Here is a 19,262-nt window from a genome sequence, read left to right on the forward strand (position 1 = left end):
TCTTCAATTTCAATTCATAATTCAAAAACACTTTAAGATTTCTACTTAAAACACTTTACATTGCTTCATGTTTATTTGAATGATTTCTAATTCGATTCAAAACAATTCTGTCAAAGAATTTCATCCTTCATAAGTGCTTAATTAATCGACTTACGAGATTAATCTCTGCATAAACACATTTTATTATTCCATTAAAATTCAATTAACAAAGATGGAAGCATATTCTAATTCTAAAAAAAAAATGTAAATCAAATCAAATCAAATCAAAGAAATCTGAGCCGTTAAACTCTATATATATTTATTCTCTCTCACACACTCTCTCTAGTTTGTTTCTCTCTCTTCCTCTTCTCTCTCATATACAGAGCCACAACCCTCGAAACCCTCTTCCTCTTTATTCTTCTTCTTCTTCCACCCCCAAATCCTCAACTTCTCTCTCTCTCTGCAACACCATTAAAAACCCAATTTTTATATATCTATATATTTGTAGAGAGTGAGAGTGTAAGAGAGAGAGAGAGAGAGTAAGAGAGAGAGAAAAAGGAATGGATTCGGATCAAGGAAAGCTTTTCATCGGTGGGATTTCATGGGATACGAATGAGGAGAAGCTGAAGGAGCATTTCAGCAATTATGGTGATGTTTTGAACACTTCTGTTATGAGAGAGAAGAACACTGGTAAACCTAGAGGCTTTGGTTTCGTGGTTTTCTCAGATCCTTCTGTTCTTGATAGGGTTCTTGAAGACAAACATGTTATTGATGGCAGAACGGTCGGTTTTGTTTTTTCTTTCTCATTTTCATTCAATGTTTTTTTATACCCTTTTACCTATGTTAGGGTTATGTGAATGTTTGTGTGTTTTTTTGTTTAAAAATTTGGTCTTTTTTGTTTTAGATTGTTTATTCCTGTTTTTGGTTGTGAATTGGAGGTGGGTTTTGTTTTGTTTAAAGATTAAGGCTTTAATTTTGCGGGGGGTGTGTTTAGTGGTTTTCATTGTAATTTTTGTGGGTGGGGTTTGTTTTGTTCAATTGCAAAGGCTGCTATTTACTGTGTATAGAGATTTTTTTTTTTTGTTGAAATTTTTATGAGCTGTTTATCGATGGATTGATTGCGTGTTTGTTTTTCTAGGTTTTATAGCATGAGACTAATTAATTTGTTCATGGTTTGATTTGCTTAACTTGAGATAAGTTTGTCTATAACTATTGTTAGTAGATTATTGTGTAATAGAATTGAGCGGTGCGGATGCATATTCCCCTGCCTTTTGTTTGCTGTAAAAACTTTGCTAGACCTGAAAAGATTAAATGTTGCATCATTGGTTGTAGGTACATTATTTTTCCATTGTGGAATAGGTATACTAATGGATATTTTTCCATTGTGGAATAGGTATCTCCTTGGTTGTAGGTACATTAGTGACAGGATTTAAATAGATTGTATCGGATGAAAGTAAAGTATAATGTTTCACTTTGGGAGAAGATACATTGGAATATCATTAATGTTGTTTCAAAACAATAATACCTCGTTTTCCTGAAATCCTCCTTATTGCATATATAAAGCCGAAAATATTAAATGAAACAGAAGAAGATTTTGATACGTTGATAACTTGAAAAGCATTTAATTATACTGTCGCTGAGTATGTCTGCTGACATCCTGGAAGCTAGATCTGTTGTGTCAAATATATTATGTTTTCGTCTTATATGTACTGTTACTTATAAGCTACATATGTTTATGACAGGTGATACTGCTACTTATAAGCTATATATGTAATTTGAAAATTTATCTGTACTTTTAAATCTGTTGTGACCCAGACCCTGTGTTTGCTTTACTTCCAGTTCCCACTATCGATTATAAGCCTAACTAGCAATGTTGTAATTTTGTTATTCAGGTTGATGCCAAGAGGGCTTTCTCAAGAGAGGACCAACCGATTTCTGTCTCTTCGAGATCTGGAAACTCCAATTCTGGGAATGGTGGAAATATGAGAACCAAAAAGATATTTGTTGGAGGGTTGCCTCCCACTCTGGCTGAAGAAAAATTCCGTCAGTACTTTGAGGCTTATGGACATGTAACTGATGTCGTAGTCATGTATGACCAAAATACTGGACGGCCACGAGGATTTGGGTTTATTACTTTTGATACCGAGGAGGCAGTTGATAGGGTTTTGCACAAGACATTTCATGATTTAAATGGTAAACAAGTAGAGGTAAAGCGTGCACTCCCAAAGGATGCCAATCCTGGTGCAAATAGCCGTATGGGTGGTGCTGGAGGTGGCAGTGGCGGAATGGGTGGTTATCAAGGGTATGGAGCTTCTGGTGGAAACCAAAATGCATATGATGGTCGTTCAGATTCTAGTAGGTATATGCAGCCTCAAAGTGCTGCAGGTGGATTCCCACCTTATGGATCCTCTGCTTACGGTGCTGCTGCTGGATATGGGTATGGTTCGGCTAGCAATGGCCTTGGTTATGGTGCAGCATATGGAAGTTATGGTGGTGCCGCTGCTGGTTATGGCGGACCTGCTGCTGCAACATATGGGAACCCAAATGTCCCTAATGCTGCTTATGCTGGTGGTGGCCCAAGGAGTTCATGGCCTGCTCAGGCTCCCTCTGGCTATGGCTCTATGGGTTACGGTAACGCTGCTCCTTGGGGTGCTCCAGGTGGTGGTGCTGGATCTGGTGCAGCAACTGCAGGTCAATCTCCCAGTGCAGCGGCTGGATATGGGAATCAAGGTTACGGGTATGGTGCTTATGGCGGCGGGTATGGTGGAAGTGATAATTCTTATGGGAATCCAGGTGTATATGGTGCTGTTGGTGGGCGTACTGGGAGTGCTCCAAATAGTAATGCTAGTGGTCAGGGTGGTAGTGAACTGCAAGGTAGTGGTGGCAGTGGCAGCTATATGGGCAGTGGCTATGGGGACACAAATGGAAATTCTGGGTATGGAAATGCAGCTTGGAGATCTGAACAGGCTCAAGCATCTGGTAATTATGGGACTCCTCAGGGAAATGGGGGGCAAGCTGGTTATGGTGGTGGCTATGGTGGCGCCCAGTCTCGACAAGCCCAACAGCAGTAATTTTGATAGTTAAATCTCTTGCTGGATCTCGAACTTGACTATCCCTGCCTGTTAATCTTACAACATGAGCTTACAATGATTTCTTTCAGCGGCGAAACTCGCGTTCGATCTTCATACACAATGGGACTGGTTGAGTTGCTTGAATCTCAGTAGTTTGCAGTATTTGTTTTTCTAGTTTATAATAAGTAGTATGGTTGAAGAGATACTAGATGATACTTTCTATTTTACTATTTATTTCTGCGTGTAGTTTTAAATTGCGTGTTTATGGTTTTAGTTGATCTGGATTTGGCAGTTCTTGTAGCATTTCAGCTATAGTATTATATTTCACCTTATATGATGGTTTGATGCAGCTATTTGTGTTGTCGTTTTTGTGGTTTATTCTCTTTCCTTTAATAGGAAATCTTATTTTGTAGACACATGCTTTAACTGTTAGTACAGGTAGAAATAAGCTGATGTAGTCCAGGTAGAAATAAGCTGATGTAGTCCAGGTATTTTCTGATAGCAGTGGACACTTGGTTTGATCACTTCATAATGGCTAGCGATAATGGTAGCGGTAATGGTAGTGATAGTAAAAACTTTGAGGATGGCATAATCATTTTCCCCCTGTATTTGCACTTGTGTTGTACAGGAGGAGGTGCTCGAGTTTTGAAGTGGAGCCAAGTGTCCACTCATATCATGGCTAAGGAATGAACTTATTCAGTCTATTGTGCATTTCTGGGCCATCACATCATCAAATTTGGAGATTCCTGGCTTTTCAAGTGATAAAATGTCATAGCCTTCAACCTGGTTTGTGGTGGCTGACAGATTTGTGGGGGATGGTTTGCAGCATATTGATTATATCAGTTGGCTGTGACTCATTACAATTTTGGCATGTGTTTTAGATGTCTAGTTGAGTGTTAAAGTTCATGCTTTGGAGAACTGTCAAACAATTTTACTGTGATAGGATATTTTTTACTTTTCTCTTTTTGTCTTCATTCCCAGCACTTCTCCTTCATTTCAGCTTCTGTGAAATTGATTTTGCTCTTTATGCTAAGTGCCTTTCTGTCCTACCCGTCAAGGGTTTATATTGGCATTTTTTTTTGTGCTTTTTTTTGTGCTTTCATCTTGTTTTATAAATGATAGGCTTTCTTATATTATACTGTGTTACCCTTATTTCTTGCTGCTTGAGTTAGAAAAAACTAATTCGCCAGTAACTGGTGCATGATATCATTTTTATAATTTTAACAAGTTTGATATTTTATTTTTCAAAAGTAAACAATTTTGTCCCTGTTCTGGTGTTCCCACACCTTCATCATCTACTCAGGGAATCATCTAAATCCTTTACCCACAAATTACTACAGACAAACACAATCACCTTTGCAATCCCACAACCACCTCGTCCATGGTAGCGGATCTGGTGGTGGCTTTTGAATGTGGGTTTTGTATTTGGGTTGGGAAGGGGAAGAAGGTTAAGATAATGGTGAGATTTTGTGTTTCTTTGACAGTGGTGGGTGTTGATGTCTTTATGGTGGTGGTGGTGAAGATTGATTAGCTAAGGCGGACAAGGAGGATGAGAATCTAGCGGAACTTGAAGGTGGCAACGTATGATCGAAGTTGTATTCCAAAAGTGAATATTTTTAGCCTGTTGATAATGTCTCCAGGGTTTTCTTTTTTGAGTTTGTAGCTAGGAGGCCATTGGGATAATATGGAGATGAAGTGATGGCGGTTCATTTCATTGATAGATCAAGAGTGGGAGGAAAATGCGGTGGATTGGTAGATTTTTTTTCTCCTCTAGTAGGCAAATGAGTGATTGTAGTTCAGGAAAATAATGGAATAGGGCCGAGTGGTTTGGGGAAAAAGAATGAAATGGATGCAGTATCACAGAGATGAAGCTGGTCTTGGCTTTTTAAAGCTGTGTTTGACACTAAACGTGAGTACGTTTGGTTGGGATTCAAACCTTAGTTAGCCACGCTACATGAATCTGCTTTTAGTCGGTAGAAAGAGTCGTGTTTTATATGGTAATGCAAGTGCCTTGTAGTCATTTTCTTAACGTTAGGTTTTCTTACATTAGATTATAATGGTCACCCTTATTTATGTTATCATTTATTGATGAATGGTGAAAAGAGCTAATCGTTCATTCTCTTGATGGGCGTGTATATATATGGCCAACAAAGATGTTGGTAAATACTCAGAAGTTTGTATTTCTTTTCAATCTTGGTGCGTGTTGAGTTCGTTTGGTTTATAGAATCAAGGACGGGAAAAATTAATGTTAAGAGTAGCAATTTCCTTTTGAAAAAGTATAATTTTTTTTTTTTTTTACATGAAAATAAATATCACAAATGTAGTTGTTTGCCACTCCAAAGGACAATTCAGCTCCTCTAATTTAACGATTTTCAAGAGACAACAACAATGATTTTCTTTATTTTTTGTTGATAATCACAATAGAGAAATTTTGTGGATTATCAAGAAATGAGACACTATATAGCATCAACACATGTATTCTGCTAGAATGAATGAGGCTTGTGCTTAGGGCCAGCTTTTGTATGGATCACTGAATGCAGTAACGTTCCCAGGGCGTGAGAAAACCACCTACATGCCACATGAAACATATCACTGTTGAATGAATCATATTGCTAATTAAGTAGTTTGATCTAGATTTATAATATGGTAAATAAATTACCTGATAATTCCCAAGTGTGCGTGACTTAAAACCAGCACCACAATAATCAAAATAGTATTCCCATGTTCTGATGAATTTTTCATTAAATCCTAGAGCCAAAATTTCACTGAGAACACAAAAAAAAGTTTACAATAATTAGTCAGTATAAGTAGTTAATTGAATATAACACAGAGAAGCACTATGTTTCAATCAAAATAATAATATACCTCTGCCTTTCCATGAAATTTTTTCTCCACAATCTTAGTGTTTGATAGTAATGAATTCCGAAGTTTTCAACGTGCTCGACGCTGCATTTGCGAATATTCAGTTAAGTAAGGGAGAATAATGAATATAAATGTTACAGTTAAAGTCTTGGCTTTAATGAGTTTTCGTGATTCAACTCGCCTAAACTTTTATTGATAAAAATAGAAGAATTCAACGGTTGCATATATTAGATTGTACCATAGTCTGGATGCGGATGCCATGGATGATGTGATCCTACTTAGAGAGGGTAGGCAACCTCCTGGAAAAATATATTCCTTTATAAAATCAGAACTGCGCCTATACTCATCATAACGCTCATCCGGGATTGATATGAACTATAGAACATAAACCATCTTCAATAGTTAGCACAAATTTAAATACCAACAACTATGTATCTTTAATGACTATTTCAATTCATGCCTTGCAGAAAGCTTATAATCTAAACATTACATAAAAATCATACAAATATAACCAAGGTAAAGCAAAAGTTTGATAGTAGTATAAACAGATACCTGAAGAACAAGAAGTCCATCATTTGCCATTACTGATTCACAACAACCAAAGAATTCTTCCATGTATTCATGTCCAACAGCTTCTATCATTTCACTGAAATATGCTTATACAAGTTATGTACTATGTTGGAAATATATGGCATGTGTACTTTAGTCTGCAAAATTAAAATGAAAAATAGCTTACCAAGATATAATCCTATCATATTTGTATGTCTTTGGCAATTGTCGGTAGTCACATAGAAGAAATTTGATATTGTCCTGTAACCATGGTTTGATAACATCAACAACATGATTTGATAACATCAAGAACACAGTAACAAAGATTATAGAGGCTCAATTTTTAAATGAACACATTTTAATTAGATTTTGTACTAAACTTATGAGAAATATATCAGATTTTATATTAATAAATTCATGACATAAAAAAAACTTTAGCTTGTTGATCAATACCTGAAGGCCAGCATCTTTAACTCTTTTTTCTGCAAGCTTGAGTTGCTTCTCTGACAAAGTGATACCGGTGTATTTGCAACCAGTTCTTTTAACAACTTCAATGGCTAAACTTCCCCATCCACATCCAATCTCAAGAATTTCATGTTTCTTCTCTATTCTAGCCTTGATTTATTTCAGGAAAAATTAGATATTATGCAAAACAGAATCGAATATAGCGATATAATAGAGACCAAAGTCACTCACTTTTTCAATCAGAAGAGATATTTTTCTCATTTGTGCATCTTTCAAGTCTTCATCTTCATCCTATCATATAATATCGGAAAAATAAAAATAAAAATGTTAATCAGCTAATGCAGAAATTGAAGTAGTAGTAGTAATTACATGATATTTAGGCTCAAGCATCAAATAATTGTTGTTCTTACCTTGAAAACTGCACATGAGTATGTCATAGTTTCATCCAAGAAAAGTGCAAAGAGTTCATTACTCTACAAAGACCAAAGAAGAATATCTTGACTTAGTGTCGGAACTAAAAAAAATCACAGAAGGAAAAATCATAAACATGATCCATAATGTCTTAATTTATACCAGATCATAATGTCTAGAAATGTTCCTTCTAGCCTGTGTGAGAGTATTTTTCCTTGAAACATGATCCATGAAGAACTTTGCAGATGTCAAACCGGCCGTAAATAAAATCGGTGTCCACCAACCCCTAAAGACAGATGAGAATAGTTGGAAATGTTAATCCAATTAATATACCTTAGTGTAGGCTTCAATTCATCATAGCAACTTACCTGCTCTTTAATTTTGGGTTGGATGAATTTAAATCTCTGTTGGCTATGAGAACCTACATTAAAAACACCAATGCACACGGAAGTAAAGAGAAAAATCCCAAAGGTACAATACTGCATAAGATTTAGACGAGTATACTTACCAAGAAAAAATTCAAGAGACCTTCATCTTTATCAACAAATGAAAAGTCTCCATTAATGTATGCATCTGCTAGGCCTAAATCTGCCTGTGTCATGACCTGACAAACATGTACAGATGATTAAGTTATATATCATTGCCATTTGCAACTACTTAATTTTAGAGTTTCATCACAGATAAACATGTCTTGTCTATGAAGCACCAACACAGACACAAACATCAAACACGACATTGACAATGAAACGTAGACATTGGTAATAATTTGAAAAAATCATAGTCATTGAATGTAACTAACTATATGCACCATTGCTTATCTAAAAAAAAAAACGACATGCGTCGATGCTAGACACCAAATACAGTTTCAATCTGAAGTATCGATGCTACATAGTGTCTTGTCACTTCTATAGCTAGTAGGCCATCATTCATTGATCCTAGTTCTTGCAAAATTTAGAAGTACATACCTTCCAATAAAATTGGGGACTGTGAACTCTCAAAACACTCTTGGGGGAACACTTTTTCCCAGTTCCCTCAAAGGTAAACATTGTTCCTCCTTCCTCCAATAAGCTGTAACACCTCAACGTAAAATGTATCAGTAAACTCAATAATTTATAACATGCCTAATTTTTTACATGTCTAATAATCTATAAAATGTATCAGTATCGATAACTTAAGTTTTGAAATAAAAAATTCATAATAAGATCAATATAGAGCATAATATCAAAGCAAATGATAAATGAAGAATATGTTACAAGACATTTTTGTGTGTGGAAAATTCATATTAAAAGTCTACACACTAGTGCAAGACAAGCGAACTCACGTTAAAGAACCAGTGGTAATAAAGGAACTCAGGAATCTAGTTACAAAGAGGTGTGCCCCAAGTTCTTTCCAAGAAGGTACCATGTGCTTAGGGTTGGTCTGAAGGGTAACACTCTTTCCAAGAATTCCATGAGCTGCAGTCATGCCAGCCTGAAAGTTCAGTCTTACACTTCAGTTCAGTTGTTTGTTTTGTTTCAACAGGTTGGTGACATTTTGCAAGGGAACTCTTTTTAGGAATGATATTTTTCAGTAAAAACCAAATTTCTTTTTCCATTATAAACTAAGCTTTGATTACCTTTAATCCATCTTCATGAAATCCATAACCTGAAAAGCACAAACATTTACTTAGATCAAAATATAGACTTAGTTAGCCCTCCAAATTACTTGTTTGGTTGCTATTAACCAAACGTGAGATCTCTCCGGTTAGGCTCCATTTGTGACCTAACAATTATTAAAACTTTTGAATTTGGATGTAAAGAGAATAATCAGGAATGTACCTTGGTATGCCCCAGAAAACCAGATTTTTCTTTTCCCTTGAATACAGTCTAGCTCTACTGAAGCTTTGTATGCGGCAACTGATGGAACCGGGTGGCCAGTTGACCACTTAAGCAATGTATTTTCTGGTACATGATCTGGATTTAGAGTTACAAAAAAGGGTTTACCTGCTTCTTCAATATTCTGCAAATCAAATTAGAATCAATAGTAATCACTCTAACAGTCATTCATGAATCATGAGTCATAATGAACGCATTTCTGTAGCAATTTTACCAACCTGAAGAATGTTTAGCCAGTATGTCACACAAACTTTGTTGTTGTTACTTCCGAGAAAATTCCAAGCACTCCATGCTGATGGGTTTTGCGGCATTAAATTTTTATCGCGATGAAGATAAATATCACTGCCAATACAGATCAACCAATAATTATGCATTTGGACTTGGAGAACAAAAACTCTCTTCATATTAATATGGATTTTACCTGTATGCATATTGAAAAGCACCAATAATTCTTCTCTCATCATATGTTGCTTCATTTCCTAATAATCTCAAAGCATCAGGTGCATGTACTGCCATTATGCATCCATCATACACTTCTTCAGAACCATCTTTGCCGTAAACGACACATCCTGCAAAATTGTTTCAATACTTGTTACGGAAACAACATTAAATTTACCTTCCTTTTATTAAGGGAAAGGAAGGGTTGAGAATTGAGATTACTTACTCACCTTTTTCAGAAGATGAAACCAAATCCACCTCACAATTAGTTATTATTTGACTCCCATTATTCTGAAGCTCTTCTTTAACCTGATTTTTATAACAACAAATAGTTAATGTGGAATGTTCTGTTCATTGCTTAAGCTGCAAGATATATGGTAAAGTTTAAGTGACACTGAAAACCATTCCCGAAGTGATCTAGGACCTAATAAACACTAACACACACATACACGGCACTGAAAATCTGACACTGACTCGTAAATACCAGTAACAATTAACAAAGATAGAGTTGATTGAATGTAATCACATGTGTTGGTGTCTGACACCGATACTTGTCAGACACCGGATATGTCAACTTGAAATATCAGTACGATATATCTTAGGTTAAATTTAAGACTTAATAATCGATAAATAGTACCTTCTTAACATAATTTTGTGATCGCCATCTGACAGTTAGCCATTGTGGTCTACCAAAGAGCTGCAGAGAGGATCAAGTCAATCAATAAGCAATACTTAATTTATTTGGATAATAATCACTATATAAATGTGTGAGAGAGTCAATTGTTTGTCCTAGTACCTGAAGTAGGTGGTGATTGCGACAGAATGAGAGAACTGAGAAAGCAGAAAAGCTCAAAACTCCTTCAGAAGAGCATGACCAAATAGAACCACAAATAGGAATCTACATACAAGTTTTTAGTGTCATAAATGTATACTTAACAAGAAAATCGATATTTATCGAGAAAAAAAAAAGCACTAGTCTAATATAATGATTGTACTCACAAGATATGCTTTCTGAAATAATTCTGAGTAACCCCTTGACTTGAGGAATTGCCCCAGAGACTCATTGTGATCCATATCTGGGTTATTCTCAAGCATATCAATATAACTGCATTGAGAAATGAGAGGAAATGAGGTTCTCAACTAATATATCAGAATTCAAGACATGAGTAAGAAAACTGCTCTACACTACATTGGCAATGGAGTAATATTCTTCTCAATTTCCAACTTTCCATGGTTGAGTACAAATTGAAGTATGCATGAAAGAGTGAGCTTAAATTTAACTAATTTTATGGGATACTGCTAGACTAACAAACCCGTCTCCAAAGAAAACAAATAAATAAACGCACATAAGAACACAAAACAATTGATCATGAAGTGTGGTCAATTGCGTCTACGTCTCTGACAGAAGAGTGATTGTTATAGTTTCTCAATTATGCAATTCTTAGGGTTATAGAGTACAATGCAGCCAACCCTGCTCCGCTACGTTCGAGTGTATGTCCACTTATCAGTGAATATGAGCCATAGTCAACGGATACCAATTGTTTCACAGGATATATATCTTTTAGAAAGAAAGCACAATCTAATTTAAATATACTTGATATTTCTGAGTTCACCAACAGTCAAACACCTTCAGAAAGATTGAACTTAGACAATGGATGATCAAAAGTAAATGCAGCCGATAAATCGATTATGTACTTGCCTTATAGCATCATCTTTGAACTTGACAATTTCTCTAATCATTTGCCAAAAGTAAGGATTCAATGCATTTCTCTTTTGTGCGAACAAGCCGGACAAACCGTTTCTGCTGCCCCATTCGCAGCCTCGGCCTTTGTCTAGGCTGACAGAAAATGACATGTCTGATAATTCCATTTCAACTCCAAGACTCTCAAAGAATTCCATCATATTGGGATAGGTCACCTGTTCAATAGTTCATGCTGCATTGTCAATATTCTCAAAATACCATTGTTTATAAATTTATAATTGATCCATTTCAGGGTACACAAATGCATTCAATAACTAAAATTTTCAAGATCAAGCCAGGATGGTTTTAAAATGATTGCCATATTGCAAGCTAGCTTGCATTATCCTATAATGTTTTTGATAAATTTTTGTACGAAAGTTTTTAAGATAACTATTGTTAATTAATCAAGACTGAAAAAAATGACCCAACTAATTTTATTTTATCATATTATGTTGATGATCTAATGGTGAAAATTCTAAGGCTTTGTTTGGGAGTTTGGAGGGGAAGGGAGGGGAGGGTTTTGGGGGGTTGGAAATATATAGAAAAATGGACAAAAAATTCACATTTTTTTAAAGAACAGTTTTTTTGAGAATGATAAACTAATACTTATGATTAATATACTTTTAATTTTAAAAATATAACAACAACATAGATTGGATTTGAAAAATTCATATAAACCCTCCATAACCCCCCCCCCCCCCCCCCCCCCCCCCCCCCCCCAAACCCTCCCCCAATACAATTTTTGAGTTCCCCAAATGAGGGGGATTTTTTATTATGAGTAAAAAATTAACCCCAAAGCCCTTTCCTCCCAATGTCTTCTATTTCTTCCACTTGTTCCTTCCTTTTTTCCAAAACCCTCCCCTCCCCTTCCCTCCAAACTCCCAAACAAAGCCTAAGTAATTGAGCTCAAGTGGTTAATGAACTCCACCAAATGACGAATTATTCAGGAGGGCCTGAATCTATTTTTGTGTGGAACAATTATTGGTCAGACTATACTTACTTTATGGACCACAATTATATATTTTATGGAATAAATTATCAAGTATTCTATATTCTTTGAGAATTAGTCCAATTGTTATAAGTTGTGGGAATATCTTTATGTCTATTCAAGAATTTTAAAGAGTGACGAGCCTACATGGAATAAATTTTAGCTATTTACACACATGTAATTTTCATTATTTGTTGATTGATATTTCATCATTAAAGGTTAGTTAAGAGTATGTAAAATTGTGAGTGCCATCATCTAGTTAACCAAAGGAATGCTACATTTGCAAGAAGGAGCTGTCATGGCAGGACCACTGGTGGAGGGGTCCACATGCCAACTTTTGCTGTGGATTTAAAATTTCTGGTTCTTATTAGCACAAAAAATATCTACAAAAATCTAATATCTTTAATCCTTGAAAGGATGACTTCATTTATTGTCTTAGAGTGTCTTGTTCATCTTTTATTAAGAATAAAATAATCTAATATACTATTGAATATTTAAATAAATGAAATTTTGTATAGTTTTCTTAAATAATACCTTAAAAATAGTTGTTGGTCTTTGGCACCTGTTTTATCTTTATTTGGCACCATATATCTTCCTGTTCTTTTCATTCCAGCCCAAAAAGTAGTTTTTTAAAGATGGAAATAGTGACGCTCAAGTTTGAGTGTGACTAAACATGAAAGTATAAATGCTATAACTAACCATTTATGTTAAAACCGAATCAAAAGTTGTCTAATTCTCATGTAAGTGTTAATAACATCCGTCAAACAAGTTCCGTGAACATAATTCAGTACAGTTGACATGGATAATACATTATTATATATAAGGGTTGGAGTTTGAACCCCGAACACCACTTATTCACCTTAAAAAGTGAAATCTAACTACTGCACTATTTAAAAAAAAATTGTTAACTGGTGCCCCGTGCACTAGTTAAGGAATTATAAAAAGAAATATTTTCTTGGAACTATTTTACTTTTTGAAACTTGAAAAAGTGTTGATTTTAATGTTAATTTATCATTTCTTTTCATTTTTAGCTGCTTAACTAGTGCTTCAAGGATATTGGTTAACATTACTAAAAAAACATGTGTTAAACAATGCGATCAAAGGGTCATTCTAACGGTGTCCCTAGAAACCTGATAAGGAAATAAAAAAATAAAAAAATTTTGTATGAAAAGAATAACTTTTAATCTTTTAAGAGATTCACTACATAACCCCTAAAAAAAAATTGAGTGCATAAGTTTCTAGATAATTTTACTATATTTAATTCTTCAAAGAACACTCATGATACTTCTTAGCATTTTCATAAAATAATAATAAGACCTCTATTCACAATAATGAAGATGAATCAAATATAGGAAATGTTAACAACTTCGAATGTCTCTGATGGATTTTTTAAGGTATTTAAATGATAACTTTCTATTTAAATTTGTATAATCGATGCATTGAAAATTGAAATATTTAAAAAGTGGTCGGAAGCACTCGTTAGTAAAACCCATAAAATATTGCTTAATGTATACTTGTCATTAATCTTCTTCTCTGTTCCAGTACCACACATTACAAAGGGCTTAATAACAGGCAAATGTTCTATGCAATTCACAACAACTTCACATTGTAATTTGTATCATAGGCAACAATAACATAGCTAATTGAATTCTCAAATATTAAATCACACAAAAGTAGATAATTATACTTTCTTTGAAAGAAAAAGAAAAATCCAAAATGCTTCACTTTCACTGTTTTGGATAATGTAATGCTTATGTTGAAGCTAAGACTATTTTCACAATACAATATTCACTTATAAAACAGTTATAACATAACTAAGCAAAATCGCAAAATCCTCAATGAATTATGAACAATTAAAATCCTCATGAATTATGAACAATTGAAGCAAAATAAAACAAGTAAAAAAGTGGTGAATTAGTAGTAATTACCCTATTGAAGACCATGAAACCAAGGTCCAAATCAACACCATCAGCATTAACAGTTTTTGCATGTCCTCCCAAGTAATCTTCTTTCTCATACAGAACCACATTGACTCCACCTTTGGCCAAAACATAAGCTGAAACCAAACCACTAATCCCACCACCAACTACTGCAACTCTCATATCTACCTTATCTTCTTCTTCTCAATGAGAACAAAACAACAAAAGTTCAAATATAGAACTTTCTTCCTTCTCTTTCTGTGCAACAATGTGAATAAAATAAAGAATCCAAAAGTCTTTAATAAAATGGACACGTTATTCGTGGAACTTAATCCTCCACAAACAAGTGAGTGAACAAAAGTGGAGACCGTGACAAGTTGAGACAAGAAAAGTACTGTAATATATACATATATATTATTATTTATATTGCTAAACTTAAACTATGAAGACTATTCCATAATTAATTAATCTACTAATAGCAATTTGTCATTATTAATATCCTTGAATAACCAAAAATCTTGTTCACTTGGTTATACTATACTTATAAGTTATACCCTTCTTAGTTCTTACTACTAATTATAAGATAAAACAAAACAAATAATAATCCTAACGCGTTCAACAAAAGCAAGGTCACGATCACATGACATGAAAATACATAATGTTAACAAAATACTAGTAATAGTTTATTTTGATAAAAAAATACAACCAATTATCATATAAGTAACTTTAGAAGTAAAATAATAGTGACAAATAGTAAAAATACAAGTCTGAATGATTTTCATAGTAAAAATACCATAGTCATTCATTTCTTATCTGTTTCTGTTTTGCAACAAGTAAGTTCTTGAAACAAGTACAAATGTTATCTTGAATGATCATACAAAATGTGTTACATAGTTCTTACAGTTTTCACATGAATATTTGACCAACAAAGGGTACTGATGCAGCTGCCACTACACTCCACAAGGTCCCTGTCCGTTATAACTAATTAAGGTACATGTTTATAAATACAACAAGTTAACGTGACAAAGATGGACCAGTTGAAAATAATGTATTAGGTACACAATGGGGAAAATGTGTACTTGGTAGGTAGGCTTGAAATGAACCCTTCAAACTCCAACATAGTTTGAAACTCGGCTCCACAATTAATTTGTGAAATTTTCTTAAAATAAATAAATAAATTTGTGGAATTTGGTTCATGAACTAAATTAGCTGAATTCTATACAGAGTTATAGTATTCCAATCTAAAAAATATTATTATTGTTGGCTAATATTACAATGATTGATGTTCACTAATTCTATCCATTCTGGTTGTTGGTTGAATCTGTTTTAGACAATTATGTAAAATTGATGATCATTTTTGTGTGTTGAATGTTAGATTATTATATTTAAAAAGTGAAAGATCATTTTTTTTTTTTTTACTTTTGAAGTATGCGATAGGAGCTAACGAACTAGACCGAGTTGTTTGCGAATTTGAATCGGTTTGAGTTTAAATTTTTAAAAAAAGTTTGTGGCGTTGAGTCAAGATGAGTCTAGTTGAGTCAAGTACAACTCGATTGATTCATTTTCTGCCCTTCCATCAATTCAATGTAAAAAGGAAACAATCTTCCTTAATTATATTTTTGTTTCCTTTATAAAAACTCCTACTACGGTGTGACTTGTGTGATGGTTAAGTTTTTAGTTGCGGTGTTTATAAAAGCTTATGATAGTTTCCGTGAATTTAGCTCAATTGATAGAGATAATATATGGGTTGGAGTTCGAACCTCAAACACCATACTTATTCATTTTTAAGAGTTAAATTTCTAACCACTTGCTACTTGATAAAAAAAAAAAGCTCATGATACTATTAAAATAGTTTTACCAAAAAATGTAATTTGTTTTATTAATTATGCAATATTGTTCCCTTTGTCCTATGATAACTGTTGTTGAAAAAAATGTCTCAAAACGAACATTACTTTAAGTTTCAAAAAAATGTAATTTTAGTTGTTTTTTCCTTCAATCTTACTCTCTAAATAATACCACGTGCATCACTTATAAATTATTAATTTTCACTTTACATTTATAATACTACTAATAAGAATCAAACATTGATGAATAAAGTTAATTTGGTAAAATGATCTAATATGATAATTTTGTGCCACAAATGACTAATATTCACACAATTATTGTTCCACGAAATTCCCAGCTTGTTAATGATGATTTACGGATTGGAGTGGGGACCAGGTTTTTTTTTTTTTTTTTTTTTTTTTTTTTTTTTTTTTTTTTTAACTTACTACTGTAAAAGAATGGCTTAATTTCTTGAAGTCTGTTTTGAGTAAGTTGCCGTAGCATGCACTTCCATGCTTTCTATTTTGGTGGCGTTAAGTTTGCAGACAAGTAGTGTGTGAAGAACGTGATAATTGGGCCTACAAGTATTTTTCTAAGAAACATGTCTGCAGCTTCAAATTGAATTATGCTCATTTCCCGACACATTTTGCTCGCGCCCAACTGAAACACCGAAAATACCCCTGTGTTAGTTAAGTAACGTAAGTGTTAAAATCTGTGCATCTTAACATGCGTTGTGCAACTTAACTCATGCTGGAATTAACACTTGCGTGATTTAACTAATGCTACGTGAGTTAACTCACGCAGGGGTATTTTGGGAAGTTCAGTTGGGCGCGAGCAAAACGTGTTGGAAGAAGAGCGGAATTCCTTCAAATTTACCTTCAAGGTTTTCAAACATGTCAATTTCTTATCGTGTCATACTCTCTTCTCAAACATCTTGCATTTTGGATTTTAGCTTCCAAAAACATAATATATGTTCAAAACTCTGATTTTTTTCCTATAAATTTTAGAATTCAAAAGTAGAGCGCACGAAAAGGCAAATAAGAAATTGACTTCATTTAAGGAATACTTGTATCATTTGTTCACGAATTAATCCAAAGTGTGTCAATAAAAGGTCCATTCAAAGGATTGTACCCAAAAAGAAAAGTCCATTCAAAGGTTATGTGAGGAAGGGTAATACATGAATTTTGGGAAAGAGTCACATCTTGCATAGGGGCTCAAATTCTTCCTCCGGTATAAATTTCTATAAGTCCTAACAAACAACTTAAAAAATATATACTCACTCTTTTTGTTTGATAATCAAAATATATAGTCACTCTTGCCCAATATATTTTTAGAAAAAATCATTATACTTAAAAAAATATGCATTAAACTCAAACAATTGGACGGAATGGTAATGTATCTCTTTCACCTTAATCAGAGGCCTCATATCAATTTACGAGAATGCGCTAGTTTTAATCGAGTTATCGGATCCTAACTCAATTTCATAAATTTATTGAAATTACAATTTGATTGTTGTTTTTGGAACGAATGTGACTTTTAATCGATTTTATTTTAGACGGTTGAGCAATTTTAAAGACCTATAAAACAATCACTTAGGTTAAAAGAGTGTGATGCTTGTGCGTTTGACATTTTTTTTGAGCTGTTGAGCCTGGTGGTTTGTTGATGATGGGCAGCAAGTGTTGTCTCAACTACTTGTATGTTGTTGACTACGTGTCTTTGCTAAATTTTGCACAACTTGTGCTTTGATTAGATCCATCAATATATCTTGCTTATTATTAACATTATTCAATCATTTAAATTTTATCAAAATTCGAACTTTTTAAGAGATGCTTGTTCAAAGTATACACAAATAACATTTCTCTTTCAAAGAGTTAGCTACATAGTTTTTGAAATTTTTCAAAAGCCATAATATAATGTTTTTATCCCAAATTATAAGTTATTTTAATAATTTCATATATATATATATATATATATATATTAAAATATGTAGTTAATATGTATGAAAAAAGAAAAATTATAAGTTATTTTACTCCATTTATTGTATGAGAAAAATAAATTATAATTTAAGACAAATGACATAATAATTAAAAATTATCATGGAGACACGTGACATGTTTGCTTATGTATTTTTCTCGAATAAAGATTATAGTTGATCTTCATCATGACAAAAATTAAGCTTATGTATTTTTCTCGAATAAAGATTATAGTTGATCTTCATCATGACAAAAATTAAGATTGACTAGACTACTAGACTAGCATGCTGAAGGGTGACATGTTAGTGTATATATTTTATTATTATATTTTTAATTCAAGTTATAATTAGTTTAAATTAGATTTGTTAAGATTGATTTAAAGATTAAATATGTTTTTGGTTCCTATAAATATATTAACTTTTCGTTTTAGTCCCTCTAAAATTTTCCTTCAACTTTTGGTCCATAAAGGGAATTTTTTCCTTTATGGATATTATTTGATTTTATTCCAAGGCAATGCATTCAGATAAATTATTCTCTTTTGTAAAAAAAAAAGATAAATTATTTTTTAATGGTTTGTTTGACTTGTCTTGATTTGATCCATTACTTGATGAATCTTTACTTGATGAATCTTCTTAATTCTTTACATAAAAGAATTAGAACATGATCGAATAAGAGAAGAGCCAAAACAACACAAAGTAATGCGTAAAAATTACAATAATCTGTACCGGCCAGATCTACGGGCTCACGAGTTTAATTTATGAAATTCGATGCTCGAAGTGAACATGAATGGATGGGTAGGGGTTGGAATTGGATGTGTAGGGATTAATTGGTTCGGTTTTATCCGAACCGTTGAACACCCCTTAGGTCTATCGCTTTTCTACCGCGAGTTTAATCTATACTACTAGCGAAAAGACGGCTACTCACGTGTCTGTCTTTCCGTTCTTTTTATTGTGCTAACGTTTGAAAACTATGAACGATGTTTTTTATGAAATTTTTATTTTGATTAAAAGTAAAAATATAATTGTTTTTTACTTTCAAAATAGGCCAAATACCTCCCTAGGTCCTTTAAGTTTCAAAGGTTACAGATAGGTCCTTTAAGTTTCAAAGGTTACAGATAGGTCCTTTAAGTTTCTAAGGTTTCAGATAGGTCCTTAACGGAGGTTGATAG

The 19,262-nt window shown here is 33.6% G+C and overlaps 2 protein-coding genes across 6 annotated transcripts; one reads left to right on the forward strand and one right to left on the reverse strand.

Annotated features, from left to right (window-relative positions):
• The first annotated feature begins 323 nt into the window (after positions 1 to 323).
• LOC146956631 (RNA-binding (RRM/RBD/RNP motifs) family protein) lies at positions 324 to 4,114 on the forward strand. 2 transcript variants are annotated; one of them, XR_015020476.1, is made up of 3 exons: positions 324 to 761; positions 1,872 to 3,179; positions 3,679 to 4,114. XR_015020476.1 is itself a non-coding variant. In XM_085730152.1 (2 exons), the coding sequence occupies exons 1-2, from the start codon at positions 540 to 542 to the stop codon at positions 3,048 to 3,050; spliced, it is 1,401 nt and encodes a 466-aa protein (XP_085586278.1). In that variant the 5' UTR covers positions 324 to 539; the 3' UTR covers positions 3,051 to 3,399. The 2 variants fall into 2 exon arrangements, 1 of the variants encoding a protein (XP_085586278.1); XM_085730152.1 differs by lacking the exon at positions 3,679 to 4,114 and having other exon boundaries at positions 1,872 to 3,399.
• A 1,184-nt stretch (positions 4,115 to 5,298) lies between these two features.
• LOC146956632 (uncharacterized) lies at positions 5,299 to 15,299 on the reverse strand. Of its 4 annotated transcripts, none has more exons than XR_015020480.1 (25): positions 15,091 to 15,267; positions 14,307 to 14,497; positions 11,349 to 11,566; positions 10,649 to 10,754; positions 10,446 to 10,547; positions 10,287 to 10,346; positions 9,880 to 9,958; positions 9,633 to 9,780; positions 9,430 to 9,553; positions 9,155 to 9,335; positions 8,953 to 8,981; positions 8,659 to 8,807; positions 8,303 to 8,405; positions 7,846 to 7,941; positions 7,706 to 7,758; positions 7,500 to 7,623; positions 7,337 to 7,399; positions 7,158 to 7,217; positions 6,915 to 7,076; positions 6,649 to 6,722; positions 6,465 to 6,558; positions 6,151 to 6,211; positions 5,916 to 5,996; positions 5,710 to 5,815; positions 5,299 to 5,618 (listed from the first exon to the last, which is right to left on the reverse strand). XR_015020480.1 is itself a non-coding variant. In XM_085730178.1 (25 exons), the coding sequence occupies exons 1-25, from the start codon at positions 15,101 to 15,103 to the stop codon at positions 5,556 to 5,558; spliced, it is 2,616 nt and encodes an 871-aa protein (XP_085586304.1). In that variant the 5' UTR covers positions 15,104 to 15,299; the 3' UTR covers positions 5,299 to 5,555. The 4 variants fall into 4 exon arrangements, 2 of the variants coding, with proteins under 2 accessions (XP_085586304.1, XP_085586315.1); XM_085730178.1 differs by having other exon boundaries at positions 6,151 to 6,287; positions 15,091 to 15,299; XR_015020481.1 differs by lacking the exon at positions 15,091 to 15,267 and having other exon boundaries at positions 14,307 to 14,569.
• Between the last annotated feature and the right edge of the window lie 3,963 nt (positions 15,300 to 19,262).

The sequence above is a fragment of the Medicago sativa genome, chromosome 1 (genome assembly GCF_051527215.1).
Source record: "Medicago sativa cultivar Bolivia chromosome 1, Bolivia_mono, whole genome shotgun sequence".
NCBI lineage: Eukaryota > Viridiplantae > Streptophyta > Magnoliopsida > Fabales > Fabaceae > Medicago > Medicago sativa.